The sequence below is a fragment of the Parasteatoda tepidariorum genome, chromosome 1 (genome assembly GCF_043381705.1).
Source record: "Parasteatoda tepidariorum isolate YZ-2023 chromosome 1, CAS_Ptep_4.0, whole genome shotgun sequence".
In the NCBI taxonomy this organism is placed as follows: domain Eukaryota; kingdom Metazoa; phylum Arthropoda; class Arachnida; order Araneae; family Theridiidae; genus Parasteatoda; species Parasteatoda tepidariorum.
Genome location: NC_092204.1, coordinates 69829943 through 69850626, shown reverse-complemented (window position 1 = coordinate 69850626; position 20684 = coordinate 69829943). Strand labels below are relative to the sequence as shown.

Below are 20684 nucleotides of genomic sequence, written 5' to 3'. Positions count from 1 at the left end.
TCATACTAAAATTTAGCATTATCCACCAAACTTTGAGTCAACGTTATTTGGCAGTACTTAGTAGCCACTTGTTAATGGGCATGTTTAATTTAATAACATGAAAATCTCTGAGCTCAAAAATAAGATTTTTAAGATTGCAAAATATTGGTCGGTAAAACTTTATTTTTCTTTCAGATTTCGCCTGCAGCATTGCTGGAAGCAAACAGCAATTGAATCTTGTCTATAGCCATGATGAATATGATGTAATTTTTTTAAATGAAGCAAAATATTGTTGGGAAAATTTCTGAAAATAGCAGTTCAAAATTCTAGTTATTAATAAAACTCAAGATTTAAAAATTTTAGCAATAAATTTCCTTTTTAGCAGTTATGATTTTCAGTCATAAATGCTGATGATGACTTATGGTACATTGGTGCAACATTAAATACTCTGGCTTCTACAGCATTGTCAAGTTAAGTAAATTGTTATTGTCAAATGGAATAAATATCCTTTTTTTGACTTTTATTCATCAAAAACACATCAAGTACCAATCATCAAACGTTGAGAAAGATATATTATCTCTAGCAAAAACATGGCCTATTAGAAAAAGAAAAAAATTATAATAAATTGAATTTTTCAACAAAAATATATAAAACAGGTTTATTACTTTTATTCCATACGTGAATAATAGGAAATTTGTGTACAATTCCAATGATTATTTTTATTTAAAAATAAAACAAGACTTCAATAAGCATGGTTTCTGTAAAAGAAAAACATAAAATTAAAACAATCTTTTAAATTCTTTCTTGAGGAAACGGGCTTTACCACACTAAGTGCCATTAAAATTTTAAGACTTCAATCATAGAGCCAACAAGATTTAACTACAAGATTTTTAAAATTTAGTTAATGTTCAAAATCTGAAGGACATAGGTTTATAAACATTTTCAAGCTTACAAAATATAAAACAGTATAAGTAAATACTAGAATAACATATATCACAATGTTTTAGAACATCATGTATACTAGGTTCTGCAACAACATAGGATTGAGGCTCAAGAAATTTTAGTATAAACTAAAGTAGTGAGTTAAAATAAGGTTTAGTTAACTTTAGCTACAACAACTATTTTAGTAATTAATAAGGCAATATTCCTTTAGCAAGGATCTTTATATCTTTTCAACCTAAGTCTCCATGGTTAAGACACAGTCTAGGCATTTAATGTCATTTTTTATATCAGTTATTATGCTCCTATTCATTACTATTTTGTAAGATTTTAACTTACTTACTTGGTATATTTTAAAGCACAATCAAATTAAAAAGTTTCCCAATACCTGGCATGTCAAGATCGGAACCACAGGCCAGATTTGAGATGATAAGCCATAAAGGCTGGTTCCAGCTTTTATGGCTAAATTTGGAGGCCTCTGCCCTATAACAATATCCTGATTAACACTTAAAATATTATTATGAGGTTTTACTGAATTTACATTTGCTGAATTATGTCTAATTTTATGCTTGTATTAAGCTTTTGGTAGTGTAAAATTATCTTAATGACACAAATTTCCACAAGTATTTAAATGGGTTGTATATCTTTTCTTTTTGTCTAGTAGCATAACTTGACATGAATCTGTTTTTCCATTGCATGCTATCAAACTCTCATAATTAAGACGTTACAATGGTTACCACAGCTTAGATTGCTGCAGCTTAGTGTATTTATAATGCTTCTAAATGTTGCATTGTCCGTTTATAACTCGCATTCTGTTTATAACCTGCATTGTCATTCAGACACTGAAACATTGACTGAGCATTTGGATATTTAATGTAATCAAAACTTGATTTAATAAAAATTAAACATTGAAAATTCAATGTCATGCCAAGAAGTCTAGTCTGTGATTAATATTAATTGGCTGTCAATGTGTTAAAGCAACATACAACTGCAATTTTATTTAAGTTCCAGCTGAAAAAATACACCCATATTTCACAAAACTTTTAAAAATTATTCTAACTTTTCCAAAATACATTACATAGACATTTTAAAACTTATTAGTCTTATAAAATGAATATGATTTTAAGAGTTTTATTTTACAAAGGCACAGAATTATTATTATTCAGCAAATATTACTTCAAAATATACAAAGCTGAAATATTAATTATACTTGAAACTTGTAAAAATAAGTAAAATATTATTTTACAGAAAATATAAAGAAAAAAAAATTAAGAAGATCTTGCCCTTTTTTTTCTTTCCAAATTTTCGCTATGTATTTTCGTGCTCTTATTTATCTTAAACAAAAACAATTAATGCAAATAAATTAAGCAACTGAAAGCAGCTTTTAAAAATGATCAAATATTTAATTTCTGATCAACTATAGCTTAAGTATTACTTTTGAATAGTTTGGATAAAAATATATCAATATTAATCTAATATTTGTTTTTGTATATGTAAAAAAATGTGTATTATATTTTATGATATTTTAAATTTAAAATAATTGTATCATACATAACTGATTGAGCATTAATGTCCAAAAGTTTGAGCAACACATGTTTTTCATTTTAATGCATAAATAAGAGAAAAAATACATATTTTTCAAGCCTTGAAAAGGCATAAGGTTTGTGGACAATAAAACTTTTAGTAAATTTACAAACTGGTTCAATTATGAATATTGTATAAAATTTTAAAACGTGTACATTTTATAAAACAAACTTTCGTAGAATTAAAATATTAAATTTTTTATTGTGAGCATCAATTATGATTATTTGGTTGTTAGAACAACTTATTTTTAGAAAAGTGTAATTAGAGAATAACTTATGAACATTGACAGTTAATAACATAAAAGAAATATATAATATTTATTTTTACATATTGATTAAAATAACCTAATATAATTAATATTCACAGAAATATAGAAATACTTTAAACTATGATTATGTACAAAATGACATTAACTTTTTTAGAAAACATTTGTGCTGCACACATTTAATTACGCTTTTTAATAAAGGCCCATATTACAAAATGCAATCATGATAATATATTAATTCACTGAATAACAAACATATTATGAAATACATGAAAAATACATAATTTCATAAAATTAAACAATATACAGTAATGTGCTATAAACAAAAACTAATATGCTGTGAAAAAAAGGCAAAGAAAAAAATCAAACTCATCTATATTTAGAAAGAAAAAAAAAGCCGAAATACTAATTTTATCTGGGAAATCAAGTTTTCAGTGCAACCAGTTTTTTTTTAAAATATGGCCAACTAGAAAAATATTCAAGACATTAAAGTAGAATGTATGGATAAATTGGTTCAATTAAATTTATTTTTTTGTTGTTAACAAGAGATGTATGAAGAATAAACTTTTCTGCAAATAAATTTTAATTTGAGTAATTTAATAAAAGCAGTAGCTATAAAAAATAATTTTAGTTCTTTGTGCTTTTCATATAATTTTTTCTTTCTGAATATTATTGCACTTCATTGACAATCATTGCACTAATTAACATATTTAGCAAAGATAACATGACCTTTAAAATATACTTTTCATACAAATACCAAAAATTAAACAGATTCTGTAACTGGTATTAACACTAAAAATAACTGGCTACAGCATTTAAATTTCATGAGTGAAAATTTTTGAAGTAGTTATAGAATCCTAAATGCACCGAAAATACAAGAAAAATTAAAATGAATACAAGAAAATTGGTAAGATTGCTCAGTTAAATTTTTTTTCGTTATTCGATGTTTATTAGAGCAGCTTACAGGAAAACGTCAAAAATGAAATCACATAACATTAATTTTTAAGTTAAAGAAAATTAAATATCAAAAGAAAGATTAGAGGCTTTAGAATCTTTGGTTCCAGTGATAGTTATAAAGAAGTTTTTGTTTTAGACATTGAAAAAAAAAGATTTTTAACTTGATTTTTACCTTGTTACATTATAATACGTAGATTTTAATATACACCTAGCTCCTTATTTTCATTTAATTAATCAATTTATTTCTAAAAAATATATTGAACTTATTTTTACAGTAGTGTCAACTACCCTCTTCGTGGTAAAACATGGATGTTTTTTTTTTTATAGTTTTAAAAACATTATTCCCATTACTGAGTTGTTATGTCTGCTTTTTTTAAATGCTAAAATATTTTATAAACCAATAACTTTTTTAAAAAAACATAAGAATAACAATTTTAAAAATAATAACAATTTTAAAAAAATAATAACAATTCTGAAAAAATACAAATATTGAATGAATTATTTTGAATCAAATTACAATATTTGAGCTCAAAAAAAAAATGCTGTCACAAATTTTATCCATTTTCAGAGGATAAAATGTGAACATATATATAATTGAATATCTATGTGAATTAAAGAAATATCAAGTAATTAAATATATAAAATTCAAATTAAATTTATCAAAACTCTCATAATATACATCACTGTGTTTTCAACAACTGAAAATTAAAACTATTATATAAAATAAACAATTGAAATTACATTGCAGAAACTTTCTGTTGCTATGGTAAAACTGACATTTTCTTTCATATTTACAAAAACTCTTGCTGAGGTAAAATATAGAAGAGTTGTAAGATATAACAATTTATAAGTTAAACAATCTAGGAAAAAGCAGCTCACATTGCAAACAACTGTTAATACAATTTAACTTCATTTTTCAGTAATATATACAAATATAGAAGTGTGTTATATTTCACAAATGTACAAATGTTGCTATACACATTGGCTTGACTCAAAGAAGATTCAGAGCTTATCACTTTCAAAGTTTCATAATAATACAACTGAAGACCAACTCTCACAAATTCGGATTCAATCCATTATCTTGAGAAATGAAAGGAGGCCTATCTAATATTTGGGGCCTTCTATGCAGCATTGCAAAGCGCATAGTCCAAAGTTTAGCAATGGCGTCAAATGTGGATTTATTTTCTTGATATAAATGTCCTATTTCTGGCTCCATGCAAACATGGCAATAAGGGTCTGTTAAAAGCGACTGAATACTTATTAGAATCTGAAAGAAAAATAGCTAATATGAAATAATCAGTATTAAAAATAGCTAATATTAAACTAATTAAATCTGATTTAAAGCACACACTTAAAACATTAACAAATATATATATATATATATATACAAACAAATGAACAAAGAAAAACGCATCAATNTATATATATATATATAAAATCACAGTTTCAAACACTACACCTTCACAAAATGAGTTACAAATTAAAGCAAAAAAATGCTTAACTCAGTCACTCTCTATTAATTTGAGGAAAGTACAAAAATTTTGAAAGTTAAAAAGCAATGGGTGAATTTCTTCCAAATAAATTCTATTATAAAGTGAAAATAAAATTTATTGATAATTTCACAAATTTATCTATATCCAATTTCCCATGTAAAACATTTAGTGCGTTAAATGTTTCATCATTTTTATTTTCTTTCAGTCTTCTCTTTACTCTGTGATGGCACATCAAAGTTTTTTGATATTATTTCATAGTTCTCAAATTATTTCCCTAGTCAAATTCTGAATCTTACTGTATTAATATATGAAAAATTGCATTACAATAACATCATTTATCTGAACTTTACATTAATTTTCTTTAGAAATAAAATATACTAACAAAAATCTTAAAACAATGTAACAAATTCAAAAAAAAAAAATTTTTTTATATTACCTTAGAAATAGTCAAAATAAGACTCCAATTGTCATGAATTGAGTCTATGCCAATATCACCGTGCCTGCTGACATTGGGATGAAATATTTTTGTGATGAAACGAACAATTGGTGGTTTCATCGGATAACTAAAATAAGAAGAAAATATGCAATTCAACAAGTAAAATCTTAAGTAAAGTAACGAGTATAGTTTAAAAAATAGGAATCATGAAAATTTAAATGTCAAAGCAAATTAAAAATACATTATAGTAAATGAAATGAATCAATAATAATCTTCAAGTAATAAATGCATCACAAAATAAAATAATTATAAATACAAAGTATCATTTTCTAAAAACATTATTTTAAGTGAACATTTTTTAGTCTTAGTAACAGTTAGTGCTTTTCACAATCTCTAAAAACATATTAAGTTTACATGTCTGACATCAATTACACACAAAAGATAATGCACTTCTGATAAGTATTTAAGTTGCATATTCTTTGCACCACATCAATCAATACAATTTCAAAAGTTGTCTCTCTCTCAAGTCTAATCAAGCCTGTATTCTAAAAACACCATACAGATTTGTATCTAGCTGATAAGGAGTGAAAGAATTTTTTGAAGTTTTCCATTGCTCAAAATTTTTAGTTTTATTTTGAACCCCTTTCATGAAAACGGTTATAAAAGTGCCTATTTTGTTTTATACATGTATATGATTACTGCTGACATCTAGTTTAAAATAAACTAACTATCTACAATTACCTTAAAAATATCCTAGTACTGGCATCTTGTGTGTAAAATGAGAAATAAAATGTTTTCCAGGCAAATAAATGAATTAGTTTTATTGTTATTGGTGCATTACTACTGAACACTCCAGCCCGGGAATATCACATGAGCGAGAAGGAAGGGGTTAAACAATTGCTATTTGGTTTTCAAAATAAATTACTTGTTTGAAATAACCTCATTTCATAATATGGGTTAAAAAACTAATTTTAATGAAAATAGTCCTAGTAAAGATATTTCATCAATCTAAATGCCACAGCCATATTAAGGGATAAATATGGGGTTTTCAGATAAACAATTTTTTTTTACTGCTACTATATATATATATATATATATATATTTTCAGCTGTCTCAGGCAATTGTAGAAGTGTTCTGCAAGGAATCATTTACTAACGGTCTTTGATGGCCACCTCTTTAATAGATCACAAACCATCGATATTGGAAGAAAAAAATATCATACAATTAATTTAAAAATACATACATCCAAGAAAAGTAATGTGTTTTACAAGTCAAATATCAAAAACATAAAAATCATGCCATTAATGTGTACTGTTCTAATTAAAGATCAAAGTAATTGATAGAGTAAAAAAAAAAAAATAATAAACTTCTTAAACCATTCATTTTTTCTGTGTGCATAGACAAGCAAAGTCAAAGAGCCAAAGGCAGAATAATTTTTTTTTTAAATATATACTTCTGCCTTTGGTAGCACAACAAATTTTTGGAGAGGAAACGGTTTAGTCAATAGTTTGTACACTTTTATATTGTTTACACGACAGTGTCTATGTTTAGCCTTAAAAAAAAAATTAAATGCTAAATAAATAAATATGTTCAGTGAAAGGAAGTGACCAAAAAAGTTAGCCAAGAACTTCCTAGATGGATTTCAACAATTGAAAACTTGTCAATGTGCTCTAAAATCTTTAAAAAATATTAATAATTTTGAGTAAAATATTTATTAAAACTTTTTTGTTCACAACACTATGGAGACACACAAACAATTTCTCTTTATTTTATAAAATGTAGAAATCAGTAGTAATGTTTCTACAAAAAATCAACACAATTACATAAACACATTCACTATCTTGTAGTAAACTAATATGTAATTTTAAAAAATTTAAATAATAGAGGCATTTCATAACAATACTCATCAATATTATCTTCAACCCTTATAAGATTTTTAAGAACAGATTTCTTACCTTGATGGTATTTGCAGATACAAGAAAAATGTACCACCTTCATAAGGACTATCTGCAGGACCAGAAATAGTAGCTTGCCAATGAAAACACATCTCATCCAATGGAACAGCTTCAATACCCTCAGGTGGATCAGAATGTAAAGATTTCAACTCGTTCCTTAAGCGAATGGTTCTCCATGAGCTATAAACTGCAGTTGGTTCAACCTAAGCAGACAGAACAAAAAAAGCTTTATTATATAAAGCAATGATATTAAAAACTAGAATAATTAGACAAAACAATACTAAGATTTTGTCATGGTATAAAATGCATAATTAGTAAGAAATGTATTACCCCCCCCCCAAAAAAAAACCAAGATGAAATAACTTGTTTGTAGCAAAAAACTTTATTCTTGCTTTTATTAGCAACCATAAAAACATTTTATGTCTAATTTTAGACATTTTCAGTATAGAGTTGCTCATTGTACTCATTAAATTAATAACCGTATTCACGTTCTAAATTTAAAAAAATAAAATTACTTATACATGTATACTTAACAAAAACATTTTTAAGACTTATATTGATGATAATTCAGTGATAAAAATTTATAAAGAATTAAGCAAGCGTAAAAAACCTAAACTAATTCAATTATTACAAAATTGTTGAATTATTGATATTTGGCCCCTTTGCTTTTACCACAAGAACAGTAGCTATACACTAATAATTAACCATTAATAATAGATTAACAATGTTTGATAACACTTTGAAATGGATCTAGATACCCTAATATTTCTCACTATGATTTGCAAATATGGGTTTATTTTCTTTAATAAAACATGTGTTTGACAGCCCTTAAGTAGCTCAGTGATTTTTCTAAATTTTTACAGCTTTAGTCAAATTTGATTTCGAAATAAAATACAGGTGACTCTGCCATTCTGATAGTGTAGTACTGTTTCAGTTTGGTATAATTTAATTTAGCTCATGGTTATTTTTAACCTATAACACTTCTTGAAGGAGCCTCTAGATCAAAGAGCAGAAAACATAGGGTATTCAAAGCCAAATTCTACTCAAATTTACGAAATTATTCTCACATTTTAATTTCAACACAAAACAAACACCCTAATAAGATAATAACTAATCTTTTTATGTTATTCCTTTTCTGTAAATCTTTTTCTTAAGTTATTATTCTAAACGAAACGCTCATTCTCACACTTTAATATTCACATCCTGACTTTTAATCTAAGTTTAAGTATGTATTAATTAAAATTTTAATGTTGTTTTCTTTTTCTAACTTGAGAGAAACATATCTATCCCACGACCTATTTAATAGACCAATTATAATTAATAAGATTTCCCTTGGATGATTTTCCCTAACTTTTATTGAGGAGCACAACGATTTTGTGTCACTTTGATGATTGTTCTCTCTCTAGTAATTATTACATAAATATTGTACCCTCTTTCCCTACCAAAGACCTGTTTTTCAGCCTTCCTCTCAGCAACAGCATTATATATATATATATATATATATATACACTTTTTTTTTTTTGAGACGGAGTTTCGTTCTTGTCACCNACATGCTCTTTTGAATGAAATAATATATTGTCATAAAAATTTTTGGTGTTAATTGCACTAGCGTTACAATCATTTTGCAAACGCTTTGAGAGGAGTATAGACTTTTCCAAGAAATTTTGCTAGTTACAAAACCATGTTTAATACCAATGCTAATTTTAAATACAGATTAATTATTCCTAAGTTTTAAATTCAATTTTCAAATGCCCTTACGATTGTATTATTCATAAAAATATAGCGCTTATTACCTGCTGATTAGTTCTAAGCAAAATAAATAAATAAATCATACCAAAGCGCTTCCTGGACAGAAAAATGTTTCTTAAAATAAAAAAGACGATGATGTATATGATATAAAGATAGTAGTGATGTATATAATATAAACATTAGTAGATAATATAAACGTAGAAAGAAATAATAATAATAAAATCAAATTTGATTTCCTAAGGTATTTGGGTTAGAAAATATTTCCAAAATCTTTTTTGTCATTAATTGTTTTGTTTACGCAATGAAATTAATAATCATTTATTAAATTGGAAAAAAATGAGATTTTTTTATCACAATCGGGGCGCGATATAAGACTGTGGCTTCTTAGCATCATTTTAAACCTTAAAAAAATGGGGTAGAAAATGAATAAGTAAATAACGCTGGTCTCATATGTAAGTTCTGTAACTTCTGTAAGTTCATTCTGTAAGTAAGTAAGCTATTTTTCAAAGACTTAATGAAGTGAAAACGTATACGAATTAGGGATAACAAACTAAAACTTAAGTGAAGAAAAAAACAAAAACCTTATTTAAATATAACGAGCTATTATTAGAAGATTAGGAATAAGTCATTGTATATTAATATGAGGTTATTAATGTGCTTTTTTTTAACTTTATTCTTGGCAAAGATTCTGAAAATAGTTTTCAAGGGAGGCCTTACTGGAACACCCTGTATATCTCAAAATATTATAAGATGAATACAATTTATTTTTGGGAAGTAAATTGTTTGATAGATATCATGAAATGATCGAGAAAAATGCAAAATAGTTTTAAAAAATGACACCATCTGGACATTTTTATGCACTTTGTTTCACATATTGTAACACAATTTAAGGTAAATATATATATATATATATATATATAAAATTTCAAAATAAAAAGCAGAATCAGTTTTATCAAATAATTTAATTCCATCAAACAGATGTATGATTATAAATACTTTTGAAATGTACCTATATTTTAATTTGATGTCAAATTATAACAAATATATTTTGAAGTAACAGTTCACATTTGTGAGTGAAACTTGAAGAAAAAAAACTATTTTTAAAAAAATATAATTTGTGGATTTTTTATTTAAATAGATTTTTTTATTTACTTCTTTTTTGCAAATTTTCATTATTTTTTTAAAAAGCACAACAGTAAGTAATATAAAATATATAGTTTTTAGGTATATAAAATGTAGTCATAGTTACCTTCACTTGGTAAGTTTTCCATTAACCCTTCTACAAAAATATCTTTTCTTTTGGGGGATATAAGAGCTGTGATACATTCAGATAATTTGTCAAGTTTACACTGCCCAAGCACTCTAGGTGGTCTTTCATTTCTTTGTTGTAAAGTTTCATAAAAATCTGAAGGTTCTTCAGTTCCAGAATCATCAGAATCACTTTTCTATAAATATTCAACTTGTGTTATTAGTTTGAAAAATATAGGTTACTATAAAATTAATAACCTTAAAAAAAAATATGAAAATAAATAATTGGACATAATTTGAACAAAAAATAAGAGATAAGGTCGAAAGCTTACTTCTTGATATACAACTGCGCCATCAGATACGTTTAAGTCCACAGGATATAAAAAAGCATGACAAGTAACACAAAGTGGCTGCTCAAAATTAGGTCCATAAAACCCAGCACAGGTAGTACACAATTTATGCTAAAAAAAAAGATTTTTTTTTAAAAAAATGAGCAGAAAAAAAGCAAACTTAGGAATAAAGCTAAAAATAAATGAGAAAATTTAAAACCTCTTAAACGTATAGTCATCTTTAGTTTTTTTACTTGAACTTAAAAACCGGCTTTATATAAACCTGTACAGAATATGTTAATAATTTTTAGACAATTAGTAGTATTATAATAGAACTCTTGAGGAAATATAATAGTAAAACTAGGCAAAAATGTACTGAAATAAACAAATTTTGATGCAATTTTTAGAGGAAAAAAAATTATCGAAAGTGTAAAATTGTTACACAATAAAACACTATTAGCTTATTTAACAAAAATTAAAAAATAAATAAAATGCAAAACTATTGCACAATAGAATACCAGTCCATAAAACCCAATAACCAATTTTAAAAAATAACACAAATTATTGTATTAGAATTTTGATCAACAATTACTTATAATACAATACAATGGAAAATAGAAATTACAATTTACCTAGCGTTTTACAAAAAATGACTCGCTTCTTTAGGGGGGAGAGAGGAGTGTGCTGAATAATCTGACCCTAATTATTTAACAGTGAACTGTATATAATGAGGGTTGGCAATCAAATCTGGAAAAAAAATCCCTGTGTTTTCCCTGTAGATATTATACGCAATATATTAAGCGGAAACAACAATTACTGTGCTCTTATGTGAGCCATATTGGGGTAACTATATTTATTAGTTTTAATTGCTGGAAAAAAGCACGACATCCTTAAATAATGCTATTAACTTAACGAATTACGTGTCATTTATTTGAATTCAAATTTATTTTAATGACTTAGTATTTGCTAAAACTAAACTCAGTGGCGCGACAGCTTATAGAGGGCTAAGGCCTACTGTGCCTATCTCAGTTTTCTTGACCTTAGGCTCTGGGATGCAGGAGCAGATTTTCTGGTCAGGTGGTCAGCCAAATGAAGAACCCCCAGTGTTTAGTTCCCAAGCATGCTTAGTACTCATTTATCGACCCACTGAAGGGATGAAAGGCTGAGTCAACCTTGTCCAGCCCGAGGATCGAACCAGGGACTTATGGCACGACAGCGCAAAGCGCTACTAAATAAAGCTATAGTAAAGAAACAGTTAAGTATAGCTGAAACATCTTCCTTAAATATCCCACAGAATACGTTTTGAGTGGTCCCCTTTCTTTAAAAGACAAAAACAAGGTACAAAATTCCCTGTATTTTCCCAGTTTGTGAAGAAAAAAATCAAAATTCCCTGCATTTTCCGTTATTTTAGGTAATTTTTAAATTGCCTGTATTTTCCAGGGTCTTCTTTTTATCCCAATGGAGTGGCAACCCTGATTAATGCTTTATACAGTAGAGCAGTGATTTTTAAATGAAGTGTATGGATGAACCCAAGGCCGCAAGAGTTCTGTGAGTTAGAACAGATTTTTTTTTAACCGTGAAGATTTTTGAAACGTGCAAAAGGTTAGCATCAAACCAATAAATGATTATATAATTATTAGAGTATATTTATTTAATATATTATAAAGTTACTTAAATACCAATTTATTACCCATAAAAAAGAAATATAAAACTGTGGATTATATTTTTTTTCCACAGTATATTCTCAATAAAATACTAAAAGTAAATGCATCTGCCATTAATTGCATTAGTATTTTTCATAGAACTTTAAGATTCAAATAAAAAAAAGCAAGTTTAAGAATAACGAATTATTTTTCTTCGATAACTATTCTCATAGTCTATAACAGTTCTTTTTCAAAAACCATAATTCAGCTGCTAATGAAGAACAAATGAAAAAATTATCTCCATTCTTCACATTAAATATTTCTAAATTAATTTGTTGGTATTTTTTTTTTGGGGGGGGGGGGTCGCTAAAAAGAAATTTGACTGTTTAGGGTTCCTTAGATGAAAAAAAAATTGGCAATCTGTGCAGTAGAGAATACAGAGTGCATCTAGTCTCTAATCTAATCAAACAGTGGAGCATGTTCTCAAATGTTAAAAGTGTTAAAGCTTTTACTGTATCAGTTAAAATAATTCAACTAGTTTAAAATTTAGATAAGAGAATACAAATGTTCTTTCCTCTTTCTTTCTTTTCTTGATAAATTTCGACCACACAAATTATTTTCAGGGAATTACAATTTTATGCAGAGTAAAATCTTTTCACAGTGAAATGGAAAATGTTTTCCAATAATTTTTTTGAGTTATGCAAAGAAATTATTGATGGTAATTTTTTTGTTAAAATATAAATTTATATAAAAATGCAGAGGCAAATCAAGAATTAGATCAATACACTTTACAGACAGGTCTAACCATATCCAGTAAGAATGATCCTAATTTTTGAAATCTGATACATCAAATTAAATTTGAAAGATTCAAATTTGCTCTAAAATTTTTTTTTCTTCATATAGAGTGAAAAAAAAATCATTCTTAAATTAAAAATTACGTCGTGACCTTGAAAATAGATAAGATTGCTTTTAAAGTCTGCTATTATATTATTTTATGGTTATATTATAAAATATGTGGTTGTATTAACATAAAGTTATTCCCTTATCTTACCGTCACAGAACCCACTCCAGGGATGTTTCCATTTATTGTAATCTGCGGTATAACTACACCTGACTATAATTGCCAAGGTAGCAAATAAAATTTAAAAACGTAAATCTTTGAAGAAGAAAAAGGAATAACTTTGTTATCAGTACGCACCGTTCTTTAAATTTTTTTTATCGCCAAGTTGCGCAATAGCTGATGATAATCTGGTTTTAATTTGAAGAAAATATGAAGAGAAAATTGCATGTGCCGATCATTGGAGGGGATGATGATGTAATCGAAGTTGTGGAGAGATAAAAACAGATTTGTTAGTAAGCAATCAGGGTGGGGTTAATTGGGAATATAAAGAAAGATTCTTTGGAGCAAAGTTTTGAGAGTTGCAAGTTAATGAAGAAAAAAATTTTTTAGGCAGTTAATATGGACAACCTGGTCATTCTAATAGTATGAGCATCTTTATAAGTTATTAATCTGAGGGGAAAATGAAGTTGTGCAAATAATGAATTGTGGATTAATTCGTACTGAAATGATAAGTGATAAATGTGGCTGTCATTTGAAGATTAAGGAATGAAATTGTAACTTTCAAGTGACTTTTTGTGTATTTATATTTTAAAGAATTTTCTTATTTTGCTTCAGAATTTAATGTTGAGCTGTAAAAAAAAATTTATATATATATATATATATTTATTATATTAGATTTTACTTTGAGCAAATCAGTATGTGACTAATAATTTTTCATTAGTTATTCAAAATTATTAAATGTAAAAATGTGTACTATGCATTTAATTAGAGGTGTTTATTTTTATTAAGAGACAGATTTTACTATTTTTGTTGGCCAGAAACCTATTATTGCAGAAGCTGTTTTAACCAGNCAATATCTTCTACTCCGAAACGGACAAATGAAAATGAAACAAATGTGGGTAGAAACGATCAAAACGAAACAAATACTCATTTGAGCAACCTAATGAGAATAGCTGATGAAAAAGTAGATGTAGAACATTTTCCATATGATGATACAGCAAAAATATTCAATGCTTTAAAAATTAGAAGATGTTCAAAATGTTATAATTAAAGAAATGATTTTTTTTCAAGTCTCTGTGTTTTTTTTTTTTTAATTTTTAGAAATCTCACTTAACTTTTTGAAATCTCACCCTGTTTTTGAGAAAGGGTGAGAAATTCTCACCCATTTTTTTTCTGCGATGAAAACACTGAAGTTTGTTACATTTTGCTTACATAGTTGAATTTTTTTTTTTTACCAATAGGTTGTAAATATTTTATTATCACTACATAATAAACAACTTAAACTACAATACTTAACTACACTAATACTTAACTACAATAAATTTTATAACAGAATTTTTGTCGCGAAGCTGATAATTTTAGGTCGCAGTTGAAAAAATAGCTTCGAACGAAACAAGTAAACAAAGCACAAGGACAGTAAAAATCAAAGAAATTGAAAATTCTGGTTCAATAATGATGCATATCACAAAATTAAACAAAAAAAGATCGTATAAGATTGAAGAAATATTAATAAAAGATTGATCCCAATTTAACTAAAAAAACAACAACTAATACATGTCAAACACTATGTCATTACCTAGTACAATATACCAGCATAAAATGTATTTCTTACACTTCTTTATGATACTTAATACATGAAATTTCATATGATCAATTAAAAACATCAAATTTTTAGCCAAAAACGCATCAATAATATAATAATTTTAGTATTAACGAGGGTGTGGTTTGCATAGATGAGCTTTTCAATATTCATCAAAATTGTTTTAAATGACAGTACCTGATAAAAATACCTTCGAAGCATCACTCTTGAGAAATCATCATTCTCATCTCTATACCACTGCCGAGTTATAGGTAAGGAATTTTTACGTAAATGCACCACGGCCATTATACTCCGTTTCACGACATGTTTCTATCACAACAAAAAACAAGACAAAATGCTAATTTTTAATGTTGCCATCCAAATAAATTTTAATTTTAAACATTTGCTTATGTTAGCCCAGTAAAAATCTTTTTTAATAACCTAGTAGATGAAATACTGAACATCTTTCTTTTTACGTTGCACTAGAGCTGCACAGCAAGATATTGGCTGGAAAACATCCCAGAGGATGATCTGGAGACAACATACATAAGTTACAACCCATTTTTCAGAGAGAATTTATTCACACACTATCCATCCGCAGATCCTTATTCTGACCGGAACCAGAGCATGATCAATCTTCCGTCCAGTAACCCCAGAGGTATTGATTTGATATGGGAACTTGGAGGACTTTGTGAGCCCGACAGATTTAGCTCACCAGTCACCATTTTGTATTCGATCTCAGTTACGAAACATTCTTACTGCGTGCGATAGCTCAACTTTGCGATACACGCATGCACAACAGCAACAGCTCATCTTCAAGCAAAACTTGAAGAATGAGGTAAATTACCGATGAGAAAATATAAAAGCCTGATAGGTGAAATTCATTTTCAACCGAAACTCACCTAATCGAGTTCCCTTTCTCACTCGGTGGTGAAAACGTTTTTGATTCACCTTTTTCACTCAACTCCTTGAATGTGGTTCACGCACTTCTGTTTACCGCATAGAAAAATTGAGAAAAAGTATATTTCTTATTCGCTCTTGGTAGGAATGCGCCTTCAGTGCGACTGCTCTTGTAATTCGCGAATGCAGTAGCCTATAGGGAGCTTTGTCAGTTGAGACGAAGTCAGTTGGACTGAAGAATATGTCTTCATTGTAGGATTGCAGCATTCCTTCTATATTAAGGCTTACTAAATTTAAATATGTTTGATATTCTTTCCAATGCAAGCGAAAACAAAATGGAATCTCTTTTTTTTTTTTTTCTTTTAGAGAAGGAATATCCGAAACACATCGGAAAAATATTTGTAAATAAACAGAAAAGAAATATGTATCTTCTAATTAGAGTTAAAACTTAATGACCGCGAAATCGCTCTACTAAATTTAATGATCAAATATGAAAGGCCTATTTAAACTTTGCATTCCATACTTATCCGAATCATATTATTTCAAACATTAAAATATGCAAAAAGCATACAGAAACCCACAATGTTATATCATTTAATTTTGCAGAAAAGTTTTTCACAATTTTATTAAGTTTCAATAAGAAATCATAATTTATTAACTTAAAATAAAGAATGCTTCGATGAAAAAACTATTCTAAAAATTCCTCATGCTAAAGTAAAGCTTTCATATTGGCGATCGAAATGGGCTGGAGGTGGCGTAGAGCAGAACTCTTTTCCTATGGCAACACTTTACATGCTTTCCCNTGAACTGCTAGGACTAATACAGCCTGTAAATAACCTCTACACCAGAGGGCGTACTCGAGCGTTGCGATCGCGAATTAAGTTTCAATAAGAAATCATAATTTATTAACTTAAAATAAAGAATGCTTCGATGAAAAAATGATTCTAAAAATTCCTCATGCTAAAGTAAAGTTTTCATATTGTTTTTTTTTATTCTAAATCAGAAGTAAAAAACCAATCTGCAGAGAGCTATCATCAAATTACAAAAAAAAAAAAAATTATTTGCAAGAAAATTTTTTATTATAAAAATCACAAAACTTCCCTGCTTTATAAATCCGAAAAATTCCAAAATGTTATGTTTTTCGTTTAAAACTTTTATTTTCAAATGATATATTATTCCCTCAGCCTATCACACAATAAAATTTTATAATTGTAAGACCTCGATATGAATTTGAATATGCAACTTAAAAACAAAATAGCTGAATTCTAGATGAAATTAATCATTCAAAACTAAAACATGCTTACCAAGAAAACAATAAACATTTATTAATAATCACCACAAATGATACTATTTCAAGTAATTCGGATGATTCGTCATTATTGTTTTCCGAATTATATATGTAGATGCAGAAATATATACTATTCTATATGAAGAAGAATATTCTATAACTCTTACAGTTCTGAAATCACATTTATTCATTGGAATGAACTAATCAATGTAGACTATAATTTTAATGAATTGAAAACAAAAATAATGCATTTTACCGTCATACACATCTGTAACAGTATGAGATCAGGAAATCGGAATGTATTGGTTGCAAGCTTGTGATTAATAGAAAAGAAAAATTTATTGAAAAATTGCTCTTCAAATGTTGAGGTTTAGAATGATTTACCAATGTTCTGCGTCATTTCTTTTGCTTTTCCCTTAGGGAAATTTTGCTGCTAAAAAAGGCGTCCTACAGTACCAATGATTCTAAAACTAAACTCAGCGACGCGACAGCCCATAGAGGGCCAAGGCCTACTGTGCCCATCACAGTTTTCTTGGCCTTGGGCTCTGGGGTGCAGGAGCAGATGGGATTCCCCGTCAGAGGGAATATTCAAGTGTTGCGATCACGAAGCGGATATCCGAGGGACGCTAAAATCGGAACACAAGGTTTCACTGGAGTTTTCTTTTCACGTACGACTTTTTTTGTTTAAATTTGATTTTTAACGTCAATCTCGAACTACATACTTTTATGTAATTTAAGAAATTGCAGGTAAAAGAACTCAAGCTACATACGCGTAAACGGAAAATTCACCCAAACTGTAACAATGTCTTTACCGCCTGACAGTCAAAAGATAATTTCTAGATTCATCTCGTGATGAAGAAGCAAAATAATGATAAAACGCTAACGATAGTGGATTAAATACAATGCTCGATTTTTTGTTGTTGATATTTTCAAAGGATAAAAATTATTGAAAGATGTTTTGAGTAGTAATAGTACTTTTAAAAGGTTCCATTAAAGCTGAACTATTGGGGTAGAGTAGGAAACATCCCTGAAGTTAATCCGAAAACATGACATCACAAATTTGATCTTCTGTAAAGGGTATAGCTTCCCCACTTTGGTAGCCTGACGAATAGCGCACGAAGTTGGATACTTTAGAGTAGAAAAGTTTAATGAGGGCCGATGCAGCAATTATGCAACCTCTATTAATGAGGGCCTCGCTCCCTTCATGGGCTGTTTAAAGTGGTCACCCACCTGTTCTCTGACAGCAGCCTTGACTTCAGTGATTTATTGGGAACTGTGTTTTAACAATCCACTGCAGGACTAGAAATAACTGATTAATTGCCCTAGATTAATGTCTTTAAAGAAGCTGGTTTATAGCTCCAACAACAATACCTAGAGCTAAACTCACAATCTGGTTAGGCTGGAGGAACGTCTTGGTCCTTTTTTCATGTCATTGTATACTTTGCCATGCAAGAATTAAAATTTTTTGCTCTTCATAATAAAACATTTATCAAAAAATAGTTTCATCCAGAAACAATTTTTAACAAGGAAAATCTTTAGTGTTGTTAGGTACATACTATGAAAATCAGCTAAATTAAAATAATGTTTAGAAAAATTAATGAATTTTTTACTTAACAATTCTAAAAAATGTTTGTTCAGTTTTAAATTAACTAAAAAATAATCATTAAGAAGGCACTTACTGCTATTGAAATATAAGTAGCAAAAATATACTTAAGTGTTAATAAAAACAAAACTAAATACATGCCTGGGAGCAAGATAACAATACATTTTAATTTCTTATACGTTGAATACACAAATTTGAAACTGTCGATGCTATATTCTTCTTTAGATCAAAACTGAACTGGCAAAGACAATGGGATACCGAAATAATCGCCACTGCCGCTTATAATTGAAATTTTTAATAATTAAAATAGTTAAAAGGGAAAAAAATTATTCTTGAAATGTGCGCCTGGATGTTCAGAAACCAAGGCAATGATAAAATCACTACCCAAATTAGTATTCAGAGGTAGGCCTACATTGAATTAATGAGGATTTTGAAGAATTAACAATTAAAGTTTAAAATTAGATTTAGAGAGTGACCAACTACAGGAGCCCTCCGGCAAAGAGGAAAACAGAATAGAATGGAAGAAAATTCTGAAGGTTTTGGCCCACAAAGAGCTATCCTGTCAACAAAGAATAAATAAAATTATATTTCCTTCCAAATTATGCTTGGATATACGATTTGTGCAGTTATAATAAGTGATAAAGTGAAATACTCAGAGAGAGAAAACAAGAGTGAGAGGGCTCAAATATTCTATCAGCTTTGTAACCTTGAATTAATTTTTCAGATTATAGTTATCTTCCACATTTTAAGTCAAATATGCCTAACATTACCTATTTAGAAAGGAATGTTAACTCAAAGAAAGTATACATTTTTTGTGTGATCTTGTAACTCAAAATATGTTTTTGTTTCTGTTAACTCAAAATATGTTTTGTTTGTTTCTTCCAATCTTAAATTTTAATTCAATATTTAAAAATTTATTATTAGGTCTGTTAAATCTATTAGGTCTAATTAATTTACAGGGTATCTGCTACATTTTAGATTTTCAAATCCATGACTTTTCATGAATAATTCTAAGAATTTTTCGTGACTCACCTAAGTTACTATTTTCTCCACAAAAACACAATAAAAAAGGATTATAATAACATTAATTGAAATGATAGGTATAACCAATGCTGTTATACTCTGCATCTTTACATTTATTAATTTTAAAAAACAGACTAAAGAAAGAGTTGAAGCAACAAAATAGCTGAAAAATATACAAAAGCAACTAACTCAATACTGTCAGATATATGTAGTTATTTAAAGCTGTTTCATTTCTTCTTTGAAGTAAGTGTAAATGTAGCCTTAACTAGAATTTTAAATTGACAAAATAAAATAAAAAGTTTAAAAGATAATTCATGCTAGAAATGATGTTCTTTCTTTCATTTCTTGAAAGAAAACCGTAATTTTTAAAGAACAGGATAAAAACACTTTATATTTTAATAAAATATGACTATGAGTGGGGATTTTGCTACAAATTCAGACATTTGGAATATCGGAACACTGTGAAATTATTTTTAAAAATAGGATTTTTCGAGGATCTATGACCCTCCATTATTTTTTAAAAAAAATTTTTTTGTTAAAGTCATGACTTTCCAGGTGCGTGATACCCTGTACTTATTAGGTTTTAACTTTATTAACTAGTCAAGATGTTTTTTCCCCCTCCCTATTCAGAACATTATACAAATGAATTATTTA

General features: G+C 27.9%; 1 protein-coding gene across 1 annotated transcript; it reads right to left on the bottom strand.

Annotated features, from left to right (window-relative positions):
• Positions 1-623: 623 nt before the first annotated feature.
• On the bottom strand, positions 624-15790 carry LOC107448822 (uncharacterized). Its single transcript, XM_043039318.2, has 6 exons — positions 15415-15790; positions 10938-11066; positions 10581-10802; positions 7609-7811; positions 5654-5780; positions 624-4991 (listed from the first exon to the last, which is right to left on the bottom strand). The coding sequence occupies exons 1-6, from the start codon at positions 15520-15522 to the stop codon at positions 4779-4781; spliced, it is 1002 nt and encodes a 333-aa protein (XP_042895252.1). The 5' UTR covers positions 15523-15790; the 3' UTR covers positions 624-4778.
• Positions 15791-20684: the final 4894 nt, after the last annotated feature.

Excerpts from the sequence above, each read along its gene's own strand:
- LOC107448822 (XM_043039318.2), bottom strand. The coding sequence starts at position 15,522 with ATGGCCGTGGTGCATTTACGTAAAAATTCCTTACCTATAACTCGGCAG. Across the intron at positions 5,781-7,608 it reads TATCTGCAAATACCATCAAG|TTATCCGATGAAACCACCAA; the intron begins GTAAGAAATCTG and ends TTCTTATTTTAG. Across the intron at positions 4,992-5,653 it reads TTATTTTGACTATTTCTAAG|ATTCTAATAAGTATTCAGTC; the intron begins GTAATATAAAAA and ends TTTTTCTTTCAG.